This window comes from Hyperolius riggenbachi, chromosome 5 (genome assembly GCF_040937935.1).
Source record: "Hyperolius riggenbachi isolate aHypRig1 chromosome 5, aHypRig1.pri, whole genome shotgun sequence".
Taxonomy (NCBI): domain Eukaryota; kingdom Metazoa; phylum Chordata; class Amphibia; order Anura; family Hyperoliidae; genus Hyperolius; species Hyperolius riggenbachi.
Window position 1 is genome coordinate 282355693 of NC_090650.1, and position 15527 is coordinate 282371219.

A 15527-nucleotide genomic window follows, 5' to 3' on the forward strand; every position below is an offset into this window, starting at 1 on the left:
CAGCGGGACACAGGAAGCTGACGAACCTCCAGAGGAAGCCGGAAGTCCGGCGAAACCGGTAGAGGACGCCTGATGCGTCCTGGCCGCCACACCGTCTCCTTCCAAGCTTGTCCAGGAGTTTGCTCCCCTCTCTCCAGCCAACCCGGTATGCTTATCTCCGGACACCATTGAACACGCACCGAGCCCCTGGCTTTCATCCTGTACGGGACATTTCATCCATTGCAGACAGCACTCTTGGCCACGCCACGATCAGCCTGTATGGCCATACTGCATTCCAGGATCTTCATCTTGGACATGTAAGCAGCCCCACGGGCATGATTTTTGTTTGTGTATGTGGACTGCCATCATCAAGCTGATACTGCGTGAGCATTGTCTGAGTCATATTTTGTATACAAGATGTTTTGAACACTGGATTTTGATTACTGGAAGTTGATCAATGCTTTGCTTGGCTTGAACTGCTGCATATGCCAAAGATTTACATTTAGTGCCTGGCTTGGTTTTGCTTGCATGCTGCATCCTTACTAACACTGGAATAATATGCAGTGAGAGGCTGGACTAACTCCTTGCTGTGCACAGTGCATGTTCCGGACGGATTATCTCATCACTTACACCAATCAGACCCTGCTTATTACAATACACCTGGGACTGTTCACAAAGTATATATTTTTATTGGATCCAATAATCTAGACATATATCTTCTTTGTATTGATTGTATGGCCATACAGACCTGTATGTATGTTGGTGAATGTGAATGTGCACGCCTGGGTTGACTGGATCTGTGTTAACACCAGAGGCAAGTGGGAGGGGGCTGTGGGGGCGGCCGGGGGGCATATTTTTTAATTGTTGCTATTATATTTGTGATTAATAAAGTTTTTGTATTTTGATTATATTTGGTGACTATTAGATCCTTTGTTTGCCCGGGTCATACCCACCTCATTCTCTATCTCACCTTGGGTTGTTTGTAAACGTTACACAGATTCAGGCTTATCTGCATCTTGAGCACTCAGCCTGTGAAAAAACCTAATCCACCCTCCTCCTCCCTCCTCCCCTCTGCCTCTGAAATCTCTGGCTAGTAAAACCTCCCCCTCCTCCTGCCCAGACTGAGCTCCCATGAGCCCTTGCTACTGTCTGAAAATGCCTTGGCTCTCTGAAAACCTGTGGGCGTGACTTGTTAAGTTTATAGGGAATTAGAGTATTAAAACAAAAACAAAAAACTATTTGGCTTGAGGAATGCCCTATAAACAATAGGAAAAGAACACAATTATGCAATGAGTAAAAGTTCCTCTCGGATCCACTTTAAAGCAGGAGGATTTGCCATACTATGCCAGGATAAATAAACACATATATAAGTAGATAAATACTTGATCTGCTTACATAACACATGTATTGTACTGTACTGTCCACGTTTTGATTTCAATGAATTTTGTATAGTTAATGAAGAGAATTCTGTTCCTGGTGGGAACCATGTCTTTTGCCCACAGTTTGAGGCTAAATACTTATGTCATTTCTTCCCTTAACTTTTTTTCTTTTCTCCTCCAATCGCTGAGTCACCTCAGCCTTGCTTGTAAACAGTGAGCAGGATCATGTTTAAGCTAGGCAGCTAACAGGGAAATAAATGGAGGAGGAGGAATATATTATAGATAAAAAGAACCCCCAGTATGCAACTGAATGGCTATTAAAGGGCCAGTGCTCCTAAGGTATGTAATAACTCCAAACCATAACAGCAGAAAAAGTTTTGAATGCAGGATTAGCATCTTTATCACTTAATACACTCAGACCAGTTGCTATTAAAATTTGATTATTATGGTGACAATCCTGCTTTAAGAGAACCCCCGTTCTTATTTACTGGGCATGCGCGTTTTGAAACTCATGCATGTCCAGTGTATATGTGCATGTTCATAGCCAGAGGTACATCTGGACATGAGGATTCGAGTGCTCGGCAATCAAATATTAAAGTAAGGTGAACAGCGGGGACCCTAGGGGCAACAGGCACCAATAAACCTATAGGAGCCCCATAGTTTGCTTAAACTAACGCTCACTTCATTTTAAGTAACTCTGCACTTTTTAGTTGTTTCATTTGCTAGGTGGTGAAAAAATGTTTTGTAGAGATGAGATTGTGCTGGGCAAAAACTTACGAGAAAAGTTAATTGAATAAGGGCTACTCAGTTAAGGCAAGGGGGGGCCTTAGGCATGTGTACGTGCATAGGGCCACCATTCATAGGAGGGTCACCACTTGTGCTCACCGAGGGGTGACATGGTCACTATGGCTGCGCAAGTCAATGTCTCAAGTCGCTGCAGCACAGTAGTTCATAGTGACACCATCCGTGTGCTGTGCCAGCACCTGCTGCATTACTAGTAAAGGCACTGCCTGCAGCCTACTCATCAGGAGCTTCTCCCCATCAGCACTGCCAAACACAATGGCAAATTTCAGCAAAAGTTAAACATTTATGTCATTAGCACAAGGCGGCTATGCAGTGGTCACAACAAAGTGGCCATTTTCTGTGCATAAGATACCATATTGACATTGGTGGACGAAATGGCCACTGATTCCCTGCCCTGGGCCACCGCGAGCCTAGAGCTGCCCCTGGTTAAGGAATAGATGTTATAATTTACAACCGTCCAAAATACACAAACAATATAACATGCTGTTCGATCCATATAAACAAGTTAAAGCCATCTTTTTTAGATGTGATATTAGAAGCCTGGTTACTGCTTGCTTTTATGATGCTATACTTTAATAATTGTTTTGCTGTTGGAACTGTTCTACATAAGAGTTTTGATCCCCAAACCCTTCATTGTTATGGCCAGCAGTAGAATATGCAGAAGCAAAGAACATAGCTCCGCTCATTTGCATTGATTTTCCTTGTTTATGATTTGCAAAGAACAATGGCAACAATGTCAGTCTAATTCATCACAGTTATAACTGCTCTGCACTTTATTGTAGTGAGCACACTGATAGTTTACTTTAATTACTCAATCAGTTCAAGTAATTATTTATATACACTAACCTATTGCAACCAGAAAAAAGTATTTATTTTATTTTATTTTTTGTTGTTGTTCGTTTTTTGTTTTTTTTGCCTTTATGGTTGCTGCACTAATGATAGTATTTGTCATGTTACAAAAAATATTTCTCTTTGACTGATAGCCATGATATTGTGGTAAAATTAGAAGCATTTGAAGACATAAACTCTGCCAGCCACTTTCTTCTTCCTGGTTCTCTGCCTGCACATTGCTACGCTCCGAGATGTTGGTGTGTGAAGTATTTGATAGAACATTCCTGTTAGACAGCATTTCAATGCAGTGCTTTGTTTAGCCTCACTGGCGGAAAAGCTCCGTATTCTATACTGGAAAGACTGGCACGCTGGTGATGTTATTGGCAGTAAACATCTATAAATTTTAGTGTTTCAAAAAGCAAACGGAAATAAAAATATTTAAGTTACAATAATCTCTTTAGGGCCCTTTCACATTATCACATGCAACACACAATCTTTCCAATTCAGCATGGCTGCCATTCACTGATGAATTAGTAGTAATTGCAGATGAAACAGAGGCACCAATTCAGAGTAAAATCTTCAAAAGTTATTCTTTATTCAATAAGAAAAAAGTGACATCAGCATAAACTCAACCGCGACGTGTTTCACAGGCATACCGGCTTCCTCAGGCAAAACTAGTGGAGCATCTGTTCATATAAGTAAAAAAAAAACACCTGGCACTAGTCTTTATTCTTATTGAATAAATAATTGCTTTTGAATATTGGCATGGAGTGTCCAACTACCTGGAGGTCCACACCTACCTCCTTTTAAATGGTTTTTAATACATTTTACTCTGAATTGGCACCAACCTGACTCTAGGATGCAAGGCAATAACATTGATCACTATTAACAGATCAAATTCTGAGTAGGAAGTAAACAGTGGTTGCCAAATTGGGCCATTTTCCACCAGTGTATGGCTTTTATGCATGGAGAAGAAACTGAAGCTAGAGATCTATAAAAGTGAAAGTGAGGTAGGAGCACTTAGCTTGGGCAATACAATGGAGAAGACTGTTGGGATGCTTCTAGCCTGACCGATGCACTAGACTGGAAATAATACAGTTAAATTGGACAATAGCAGTTCTAGGCTGGTAAGACATTACTGTTAAGGCCTGTACACACACTCAATCACTGTCTCCTGGTGGGGATCCAAACCCGATCCCTCGGGCAACATTGCAGAGCTGAGGCTGTGCAGAAACGTCGCTCGTGTGCAAATGAGCAATGTGTTCTGTTCTATGCAGGGGGTCAGAATGGTGCAGGAGTAACATCACGCAGTGGGGTAAGTAGGGAGAACAATGCTATTGGACGTCACTCACCTAAAGTGTTTTAGCTGAGTGGTCAGTAGGCATCGGGGGATGCCATACACACGCCTGATTCTAGGCAGATGCGGTAATTATAGCCTTCCTCGGCCGAGTTTCATCTGGCATGTGTCCAGGCCTTAAAAACAATAGTAAATTTGAAATTCAGCTTACAAATACCCATTTGTGATTGGGGTGAAAATGATGCACTCTAAGCCATGAATGCTGAACAAGCCACTTGTCAACATCTGGAGCTGAACTTTTTTAAAAGATTGGTAGCGAAGTATTTTTAAAGAACATCTGTCCTGTTGCATGTAACAATGGTTTGGTGGTGTGTTTTAGGAATTACACCCTGCGATTTATGCCCATACCTATGAATGATGCCTCCCAAGCACTGAAGACTAACCCAGAGAAGACAGAGGAAGCTCTACAAAAGGTAAAACTATCTCTATCGCATACTGTTTGCAGTACAGCAGTATAATGTATGTGCTTGTAATAGCTTCTCAGGTAAACTAACTCTAGCCATACACATTTCATCTGTGATCCTTCAATGTTTTTTTTAATTCAAAAATATTAGTGCATCTCTGCAAAATCAAACTTACAACTTAAGAATGACTTATTCATTGCAATAGTTTTTGATGAAATTATATATTTTTTACTTGAGAGGCGAAGTTTAGTTCTAATTGAATTAAATGTATCATTTAAAACGTTCAAACAATTTTTTTTTATTTATTTGCAATAACTTTACTATAGACACATTAGACTATTCAACATGATTGAAACTATTTGGTTTGCACTTTTTTTTTTATTTTTTTTTATTTTTTTTACAAATCCCACCAAACACCTTCCACTTTATTATTAGAAATGGTGTTGCCATGCAATGTAAATATTTTGATAGCAAATAATCTAAACATTCATAATCAAAATATTTTAGCATTTAAATCAGGATTGTCGGCTATAAAATCAAATTCCACTGCTCTGTGTTTATTATGCAGTCTACATTGCAAGCATTCCAATATAATCATAAATGTGTCTACTGTAATTAATCTCATCTCTGTCAGCATGGCTCTATTCTGGTACATTGCCAGGAAGAAGGAAGCTTGTTTCTCACCTCCCACATTCATTCTCCTTACTCAGGGCTGGGGCACACCGAGCGGGTTTTTTGGCGTTTTTGCAGCCGCTTGCGACTGCGGATACGCTTGGTTAATGTATTTCAATGGGGTGGGTTACACCAGAGCGGGAGGAGTTTTGCTGAAACACATACTCCCGGGGTGAGGCATTTTTGGGATTGCGGAGGCGTTTCTGCCTCCAATGTAAAGTATAGGAAAAACGCAAACCGCTCTGAAAAACGGCAGTTTAAAGCGGTTTTGCAGGCGTTTTTGTTACAGAAGCTGTTCAGTAACAGCTTTATTGTAATAATAAATGAAATCTACTACACCAAAAACGCTTCACAAAACCGCAAAATGCTAGGTGAAACGCTACAGAAAAATAAGAAAAAGCGTTTCAAAATCTGGTAGCATTTTGCGGATCTGCTAGCGGGTTTTGGTGTGCACAAGACCTGATTGTCTGAGAGTAGTTCAGTGTTACATGAGGATGAGAAGGGAAATACACTTCACCCCTCTTCAGAAGCTGCTGATATAGGATCTATGCTGTGATCAGAGCTCAGTGAAGAGGAGGGCTGGCAATTTCAGGCAGGACAAAAAAAGTGTAAGGGAGGAAATTACATCAGGATTGGCTTCAGTCTGAGGCAGTAAAGATGAAAACATGGACAGTACAATACATGTTATGTAAGTAGAACAAGTATTTATCTATATACTGTATTTTTCAGACCATAAGATGCACTTTTTCTCCCCCAAATGTGTGTGTGTGTGTGTGGGGGGGGGGGGGGGGAGTCAGTGCATCGTATGGGCCGAATGCAGCACAAAGGTGTCCCCTACAAGTGCTATCCACCACTATATCTAGTGGTTCCTCTCCCTCCTTAGCGTAATACTTGCCATCAATGTCCTCCATCCCTCAGCAGCCTCCATTGATCTGCAGCCAAATGGGGGGGGGGGGGGGGGGTCAGCTATGTCCTGCCTTCATCCGCGGACAATCAGGGGAGGTGCTGCAGCTATAGCCTATGTCCTCCCTTTATCCACGGCCATGAGCAGGGTACAATTGTCATCTGCGGCTCCATCGTCAGCCTTCACACAGGAGCCAGTCAGGCGGAGTGCTGCCTGAAACTAGCCAATCACTGCCGCTGTGCTTGTTAACTGGAGACAATGTTCTTGTAGGTGGGACTATCGACCCCAATGACTACATCATGGTCCATTCTCCTTGACCATCAGCTCCAGTTAACAAGCAAAGCGGTGGTGATTGGCAGGTCTAGTTGCAGGCAGGACCCCGCCTGATTGGTCACTTCTGTGTGGAGGCTGATGACAGAGTTGCAGGGGTCCCAGGAGGGACAAAAGAGGGCACAAGGGGACAGAAGTGAAAAGGACACAGGTGAAATAGAAGAGGACAAAGGGATAGAGAAGGACACAGGAGGGACAGAGGAGGACACCTGGACTGATTGGGACAGAGGAGGGCACAAAAAGTACAAGGAGGAGACAAGAGACATAACAATTGGGGAGAGAACATTCACAAGATGCTCCTTCACCATGGAAGCACCAGGTTTAGTATATTTTTGTTTTCCCTGGATTTCGTCCTCTAAACTTAGGTGTGTTATATGGTCCAAAAAATAAGGCATGCATTTGTTTTTCCTGGGATAGTATGGCTGTCCTTGCTGCTTTAAAAATATAATTAATTAGCAATTTAAAAAAAAAGAGAATTCAATTTGATTCTATTTTTTTTTCCCTTGAAAATTTAGATTTTGTTTCAAGTGCAATATTTTACACAAAACAGACTAAACCGTCTAAGATCATAGCTGAGCTCTTATTTTCAGCTGAAAACATGAACAATGGTGGTGATCCTCTGAGTAATTTGAGCACATGCAGTGTAATTTAAAACCATCCATTCTATGCTCCCGTGAGAAAATGTGATATATCTGTTGGGTTGCAGTTGCAATTTGTCCCCTGTGTTCAGTAAACAGATATGATAGCTCACTAATGTTCATTCCGCCATTGAAAGCGCAAGTGCCTTTTACTCCGCTCCATATGCTATAGAAAATTGTGCATTATATGACATTTTAGCAGCTTTTAAGTTAAAGTGAATCAGATCTAGATAAGCTGGTGCCTAATGTAGACATCATGTAGCCTGCTTTTAAAGTTTTTGCTGGTTGTTGCTATCTGGGCCTGTTCATACTTGCTGCGTTTGTAGAACGCGTATAAATTCAAAGAAACGCAAGTTGAAAAACGCATGCGTTTTTCTTGCGTTTGAATGCGTTTTCTATTGCGTTTTGCACAAACACGTGACCCAGGGGAAAAAAAAGAATTATGGGAACCGCAGAGGAAAACGGACGCTAAAAACGCAATAGTACGCGTTTTTGATATGCGTCCATAGACTTTCATTGCGTCCGTTTCTATGCGTATCGCACAGAACTGCGTGCAGCAATGCGGATGAGAAACGTATGCGTCTCATACGCATACATGTGAACTACCCCATTAAAAAGCATTACGAGCCGTTTCTATGCGTTTTTGGTACCAGTACGCGTTCCCTGAAAATGGCTAGGAACGCATATAGTCTGAACAGGCCCTAGGAGTAAGGTAAATGTTGGATTTTTTTTGTTTTTTTTTTTAATTGTAGGAGCAATTTTCTAGTATATACACTGAACAACTAAGTCAATAAATCCTATCTACCTAATATTGTGTATTTGTGGCTTCTGTAACTGAAATATCAGGGGATGTTCTCTGCCATCATGGAATACCAATGCTATGAACATACTCTGTATGTTGTCTGCAACAATGTTTAGGTAGGCGCCGTACATGTCAAAGTAGCATCCATAAGTTGTAAAAAAGAAGAAAATCAACCTATTGTGAGAGCTTTCTAAAGTAGTCAGGGTTTAGCTTGACACTGTAATTGGTCTGTGGTCAGGATTATGAATGAGATGCAAATATTTTTGTGTATGCACATTTATGTACATTTATGCAAACATATGCAGCTTGAAAGTGGGCCAATCAAGTCCCATCCAGGTTTAAATTGATTAGTCCATTTTCAAGCTGCATATATTTGCCTAAAAATGTACATACATAAATTTGCTGCAACTTGGAAATGTTTGCATCTCACTGATCATCACTAGTCTGTGGTTATTGAGCTCTATTTGCAACAAGCTACGGTGCACATTTCTCCTATGGTTGGTATTTAGTTATTCAAAAGTTTTTGCTACAGTAGCTCTTCTATTGGACTGGGTTGGACATGCTGTTCTTTTAGGCCCCATTCACACAGCGTTTTGCAGCGATTAGCTGAAACACAAAAGCGTAGCCTGCAGCATTTTCTGACGATTCTGGAGCGATCGCATTAGCATATATAGAACCGCTAATCGCGACCGCTCCAAAAAAACACATTTGTCCAGTGATTTTTTTGGGGAAAAATCACCCCCAGAAAACACTAACACAAATCGCTAGCATTTAGCGATTTTAGGTGTGAATGGGGCCTTACTCTTCCTTCACAGTGAGCCTTGAGAAACCATGACCTGGTTACTGGTTGTCCTGCCTTGGTCCACTTTTTGTTTGTAAGAACTACTGAATACCGGTAGGACCCCAAAACACTTGCTGTAATTCAGCTATCTGTGCTGTGAAGAATCTCCCAGTTTCTTGGCAGTAAGGAACAGCTTGAACCAGTCAGCCAAGTACTTATAATATATTTATTGCAAAAATACATTGCTAATAAATGCACATTTACTATCATATGTATTTAAAATGTTAGATGCTAAACTAGGACTTTGCTGATTGAATCAACCTATTGTTAGTAAATTCTGCTTAATTATTTATTTATTTTTATTATTTATATTAACTACCTGGGGACCGCCTAACGCAGATGGGCGATCGTTCCCTGTCACTTCACAGAACGGAGTTCCGTGATTAGCCTGCTAGCCGCCGATCATGGCTAGCAGGCTGTTTATATATGAAAGGGGAAAGAAATCCCCTTTGTTTACATCTGTACAGCGCAGCGGTCTCCAGCAGCGCTGTGCGAGATCAGCGATCCCCGGCCTCTGATTGGCCGGGGAGCGCCATCCTCTCATAGGCTGATGCCTATTAGAGGCGGAACAGGACGGATCGCCGTCCTGTTCAATACAGGATCTGGAAGGGGAGCAGGGGAGGAAAGAGAGAGCCTCATAGAGGCTTAAAAAAAACAAAAAACTAAAAATGGCCACAGCGAATCGGACACCTCAGACGGTATGTCCCCTTAGGGACAAAAAAAGGAGGCGAGTCCGATCGCTGGGCACCATAGCTGGTCTGTGCAGGACGCTGAAAAGCCTGCACAGCCCAGCACAACAAAAAAGAGGCTGGTCGTTAGGGGGGGGTTAACACTGCGGACGTCAAGTGGTTAATTATCCAGTTACCATATATTTTATTTTTCATATACTGTAAATAAACTAGTTATTCCTCTCATCTAAAAGCAAGAGTATCAAGTAGTATGTATTTTGTCAGTTCATGTTTTGATGGCTGAGTTAATAATGGGCTTTCTATACCTTTTTTCTTTCAAGATTGAGAATTATTTGTTGAGGAACCATGAGACAAGGAAATACCTCCAGGAGCAGGCCTACAGACTGCAGCAAAGTATTGTAACCAGCACTACTCAGCAGGTGAGCTCTTACTGTAATATTTTCAGAGAAAACAATGAGAACATACAGTCAAATCCATAAACCTGTAAGTCATTGCCTTGGCTGTGTATTTGACATGTTGCTAAGCAAAGCACTATTTATGTGAACAGTTTGTAACCTGCTAATATTTGGAAGGAATTTGGGTTTTTTGTCAGTCTTCCAAAATATTTTTTTATCGCCTAAATCATATCTCAAGGCAGCTTTCTCCCAATCAGGGCCAGTGCACACCACAAATTGTTAGCATAATCGCAAACGCTGTGTTTTTAGCAGTAATTTTTCTAAGCCATTCCATGCATGTGCCTAGCGATTTTCTAGTTATGCCTAGCGGTTTCTGAAGTGCTTTAGTATATCGATTTTTTTTTACCTTTTGAACACTTTGACTTGAAAGTGAACAGCTTTTGCAAAGAAATGACTGGAAAATCGCTTTGTTTTATAGCGTTTTTAGAGCGATTTTCCACTTTTCCTTTACTTCACTTTCAGGCTGAATCACCTCCAAAATGCTGCATGACCCACGTTTGCATTTGGGAAAAAATCACATCACTCAGGTGTGATCCATCCCATACAAATACATTAGCCAAGCGCTTCCCTCATTTGGCATTCATGTGTCTAAGTGGCTCTTACGTTTGAAAAGTAACACTGCTAGCAATAAATCATACCTTTTTTTTGTTTTTGTTTATTAAGATACCACTAAAACCAAGGTACTAATAAAACTAAATTTTAAAGAGACAATTTATTATTATTATTATTATGTATTTATATAGCGCGGACATATTACGCAGCGCTGTACAGTGTATATATATATATATATATATATATTTTCTTGTCACTAACTGTCCCTCAAAGGAGCTCACAATCTAATCCCTACCATTGCCATATGTCTATATTATGTAGTGTAAGTACTGTAGTCTAGGGCCAATTTTTAGGGGGAGCCAATTAACTTATCTGTATGTTTTTGGAATGTGGGAGGAAACCGGAGTGCCCGGAGGAAACCCACGCAGACACGGAGAGAACATACAAACTCTTTGCAGATAGTGCCCTGGCTGGGATTCAAACCGGGGACCCAGCGCTGCAAGGCGAGAGAGCTAACCACTACGCCACCGTGCTGCCTAGTCTCCTTTTCTTTTTTACCTTATTTTCTTATGCAGCCATCTTTAGCATTAAATACTAAGCTGATTTGCCACATCCCCGTGGCAGAACGAGTTATTAATGGCCCAGAAATAGCCCAGCAAAGTTGCAGGGCTCTTATATTTTTGCTTCCTGGTAGAGGCAGAGCTGTGCGCAGTAGCTCTCCAGTCAATCTTCACCGATCTCCGCCTCTCCTTGCCCCTCTCAGTCTTCCTTCACTGAGAGTTGCTGGGAGAGGTGGAGGTTGACTGGAAAAGAGGCAGAGCTACTGCACACAGCTCTGCCTCTACCAGGCAGCAAAATCTGCGACTTGCAAAGTCGTGGAACTTTGCTGGGCTATATTACTCGTTCTGCCACAAGGATGCAACGAATCAACTTAGAAATGAATGCTGAAGATGGCTGCATAAGAAAATAAGGTAAGAAAAGTTTTCAGTGTCTCTAAGTACTTTCTATACCAACAATTGTGGACAAGCACCATCACAATTATAAGTAAAAAGATGTATACAAAGAGGTATGTGCTAAATGGGCAATTAACAGTATATAGCAGCAAAACAAGAGAAGTACCCACTATAAGCAGCACCAAACCACTTCGAATTGAAAAATTGTATAAGCTTTATTGGTAAATAGTAAACAGATTATAAAATCAATTAAAAATCACCAACCGGTGATTGCAGCGGTACACATAAGAATAATAATCCAACCTCAAGTAATGCCATATAAATGATCCAATAACCTATTATATCCTGCCAAAAGTGAAAAACCAATGTTGCACATCAATGTTAAATAACAATTATTGTGTTAATATTATTATAAATATTATTTTTTGATAGAAAGTTTTTTAGGTAATTTATATCCAATTGTGGATTTTTGCATAATATTAGATAGCTGTTTTGCACATACCATTTTTCCCTCTTGGGAGTTGTGCATATTGTATAGGTGTTGTTAACACAATAATTGTTATTTAACATTGATGTGCAACATTGGTTTTTCACTTTTGGCAGGATATAATATGTTATTGGATCAATTATATGGCATTATTTGAGGTTGGATTATTATTCTTATGTGTACCGCTGCAATCACCGGTTGGTGATTTTTAATTGATTTTATAATCTGTTTACTATTTACCAATAAAGCTTATACAATTTTTCAATTCAAAGTGGTTTGTGGGTACTTCTCTTATGTAAGTACGTTCTATACATCCTTTTTTTTATTTTACACAAAAAAAAAATAGAAAAGTTTACAGCCAGGGGTATAACTGACTTATGCTGCTACCGCACCCCCCCCCCCCCCCAAAGGACCCCTACCTTGACCAATAGGCCCCTCCCCTGCAAGATTTGCCAAAATGTGATTTACTTTAGATTCCGGCGTCTAAGACGACTGGGCGTATAAGACGACCCCTCCCCACCAACTTTTCCAGTTAAAATACAGAGTTTGGAATATACTGGCTGTATAAGACTACCCCTCTTCCAACGCACACCAAATAAAAAATGTTAAAAAAAATCATATACTGGTGCTGTACTGTGTGTGGTACCCAGTATATAACAGTATATAGGTGATTGACTACTTGGATTGGTCAACTCTCCTTGTCTACCTGTTTATCAGAGCGGTATGGAAGAATAGATTGTGCTGTACCCATAAAACGTGCCTTTTTCACTCTTCTGCCCCCCCCCCCCCCCCCATCCTATTTACCTCCTTCCCTGCTTCTCAGTTCTCGCACATGTGCGCCTGCTCCGCTTCACTAAAGTCCGCAGCAGCGAGATCTGAGAGTCGGTAACAGGGTAGGGCGTATCACGCAGGCATCAATGACACCCAGCGTATAAGACGACCCCTGACTTTTCAGACTTTTCAAGGGTTGAAAAGTAGTCTTATATGCCACAATATACAGTACCAACAAGTTGGCACAGAAGGTACGATACAATGGCAATTTTTTATGTATTTTTAGTTTTTCTTTGCAGGGTTTTCAGTTTTAACCACACCTCTGCAAAACCCAGGATAGTTCTAACAATGGCATCATTTCTTCCTTAGATGATTGACAGAATATGTGTCAAAGTCCAAGATCACCTTAACTCTTTGAGAAACTGTGGAGTTGACTTTGTTTTAGAAGATGTCAAGTCTGCTGAGAAAGTCATGCGAGATGCAAAGAATTCAAGAACAGTAAGTGTACCATCTGAAAATGTGTCCTGCGGTGTAACACTTTGTAGAGCTTACATACACACATTCCCTGGTTTTTGGCCATTCAGCAGATCATATGAAAACTGTCCAATAACTATAACTAAACAACATACATATATGCTAGCACAATGCGATAAGCCAGCACACAGGCTTGGAAGGGATAAACAGAAGACTCCTTTGCATGAGAGAAATCTCTGCTATAATGTATTGAAAAAAGCCACTGTATGGATTGCCGTCTCTCCAAGCAGTGATAACGATTAACTTTTAAAGAAGCTCATACCGAATTGCCCACATGTAATTGTTCTACAAGCCTTGTCTTTGTAACTTAGTCTTGGGAGACCTAAACAGCTAAATGGATAAAGAAAAATACGTTTTACAGAAATCTTGGAGATAACTTAAAAAAAAAAAAAAGTCACCTATTCCTTTAGATTGTAAGCCCACAAGGATAGCGCTCTTTCAGCCATTTGTGTCTTGCAATTTGCTATACAGTCCTGGCCAAAAGTTTTGAGACTGTCAAAAATATTCGTTTTCACAAAGTTTGCTGCTAAACTGCTTTGAGATCTTTGTTCACTTGTTTGTGATGTACTGAAATATAATTATAAGCACTTCATATGTTTCAAAGGCTTTTATTGACAATTACATCAGATTTATGCAAAGAGTCAGTATTTGCAGTGTTGGCCCTTCTTTTTCTGGGCCAAATCCTGACTGATAGCAACCCATTCTTTCATAATCACTTCTTTGAGTTTCTCAGAATTAGTTGGTTTTTGTTTGTCTACCCGCCTCTTGAGGAATTACCACAAGTTCTCAATGGGATTAAGATCTGGGGAGTTTCCAGGCCATGGACCCAAAATGTCAACGTTTTGGTCCCTGAGCCACTTAGTTATCACTTTTGCCTTATGACACGGTGCTCCATCGTGCTGAAAAATGCATTGTTCTTCACCAAACTGTTGTTGGGAGAAGTTGTTGGATGGTGTTTTGGTACCATTCTTTATTCATGGCTGTGTTTTTTGGCAAAATTGTGAGTGAGCCCACTCCCTTGGATGAGAAGCAACCCCACACATGAATGGTCTCAGGATGCTTTACTGTTGGCATGACACAGGACTGATGGTAGCGCTCACCTATTCTCCTGACAAGCCTTTTTCCAGATGCCCCAAATAATTGGAAAGGGTCTTCATCGGAGAATATGACTTTGCCCCAGTCCTCAGCAATCCGTTCACCATACTTTCTGCAGAAGATCAATCTGTCCCTGATGTTTTTTTGGGGGGGAGAAGTGGCTTCTTTGCTGCCCTTCTTGACGCCAGGCCATCTTACAAAAGTCTTCGCCTCACTGTGGGTGCAGATGCACTCACACCTGCCTGCTGCCATTCCTGAGCAACCTCTGCACTGGTTGCACTCCGATCCTGCAGCTGAATCCTTTTTAGGATATGATCCTGGCACTTGCTGGACTTTCTTGGATGCCCTGATGCATTCTTAACAAGAACTGAACCTCTTTCCTATAAATTGTTGATTTAGGTGCAATCTTAGTAGCCACAATATCCTCGCCTGTGAAGCAATTTTAATGCAACACAATGATGGCTGCATGCATTTCTTTGCTAGTCACCATGATTAACAATGGAAGATCAATGATTTCAAGCATCACCCACCTTTTAACAGGTCAAGCCTGCCATTCTAACCCAGACAGCCTGACAAATGATCTCCAGCCTTGTGCTCGTCAACATTCTCATCTGCGTTAACAAGACGATTACTGAAATGATCTCAGCAGGTCCTTAATGACGGCAATGAAATGCAGTGGAAAGGGTTTTTTTGGGAATTCAGTTAATTTTCATGGCAAAGAAGGACTACGCAATTCATCTGAACACTCTTCATAACATTCTGGAGTATATGCAAATTGCTATTATAAAAACGTAAGCACCAACTTTTCTAATTTCCAATATTTTTGACAGTCTCAAAACTTTTGGCCAGGACTGTACATTTTAATCATGTTACATTTGTCACTGTAATCACGGTCTACCAATTCTGTATTTTTTTCTGTATTTTCAATTATTTATTTTTGTGGACCTGGAAAAAGTGTTGCTGGCGACCTTCTTGTCTTTAGTTCCCATATACTTTCTCTTTTGAGAGTAGGTTGAAGAATTACTTGCTAATATTTACCTATTATGTTGC

At 40.8% G+C, this 15527-nt stretch overlaps 1 protein-coding gene across 4 annotated transcripts in view; it reads left to right on the forward strand.

Annotated features, from left to right (window-relative positions):
- Window positions 1-15527, forward strand: part of CARMIL1 (capping protein regulator and myosin 1 linker 1) — a 398430-nt gene that overhangs the window by 270607 nt on the left and 112296 nt on the right. For all 4 annotated transcript variants that reach the window (XM_068236999.1, XM_068237000.1, XM_068237001.1 and 1 more), the window contains 3 exons: window positions 4670-4763; window positions 9951-10049; window positions 13218-13346. In XM_068236999.1, coding sequence (XP_068093100.1) covers window positions 4670-4763; window positions 9951-10049; window positions 13218-13346 — 322 coding nt within the window. The remainder of the gene's footprint in view (window positions 1-4669; window positions 4764-9950; window positions 10050-13217; window positions 13347-15527) is intronic.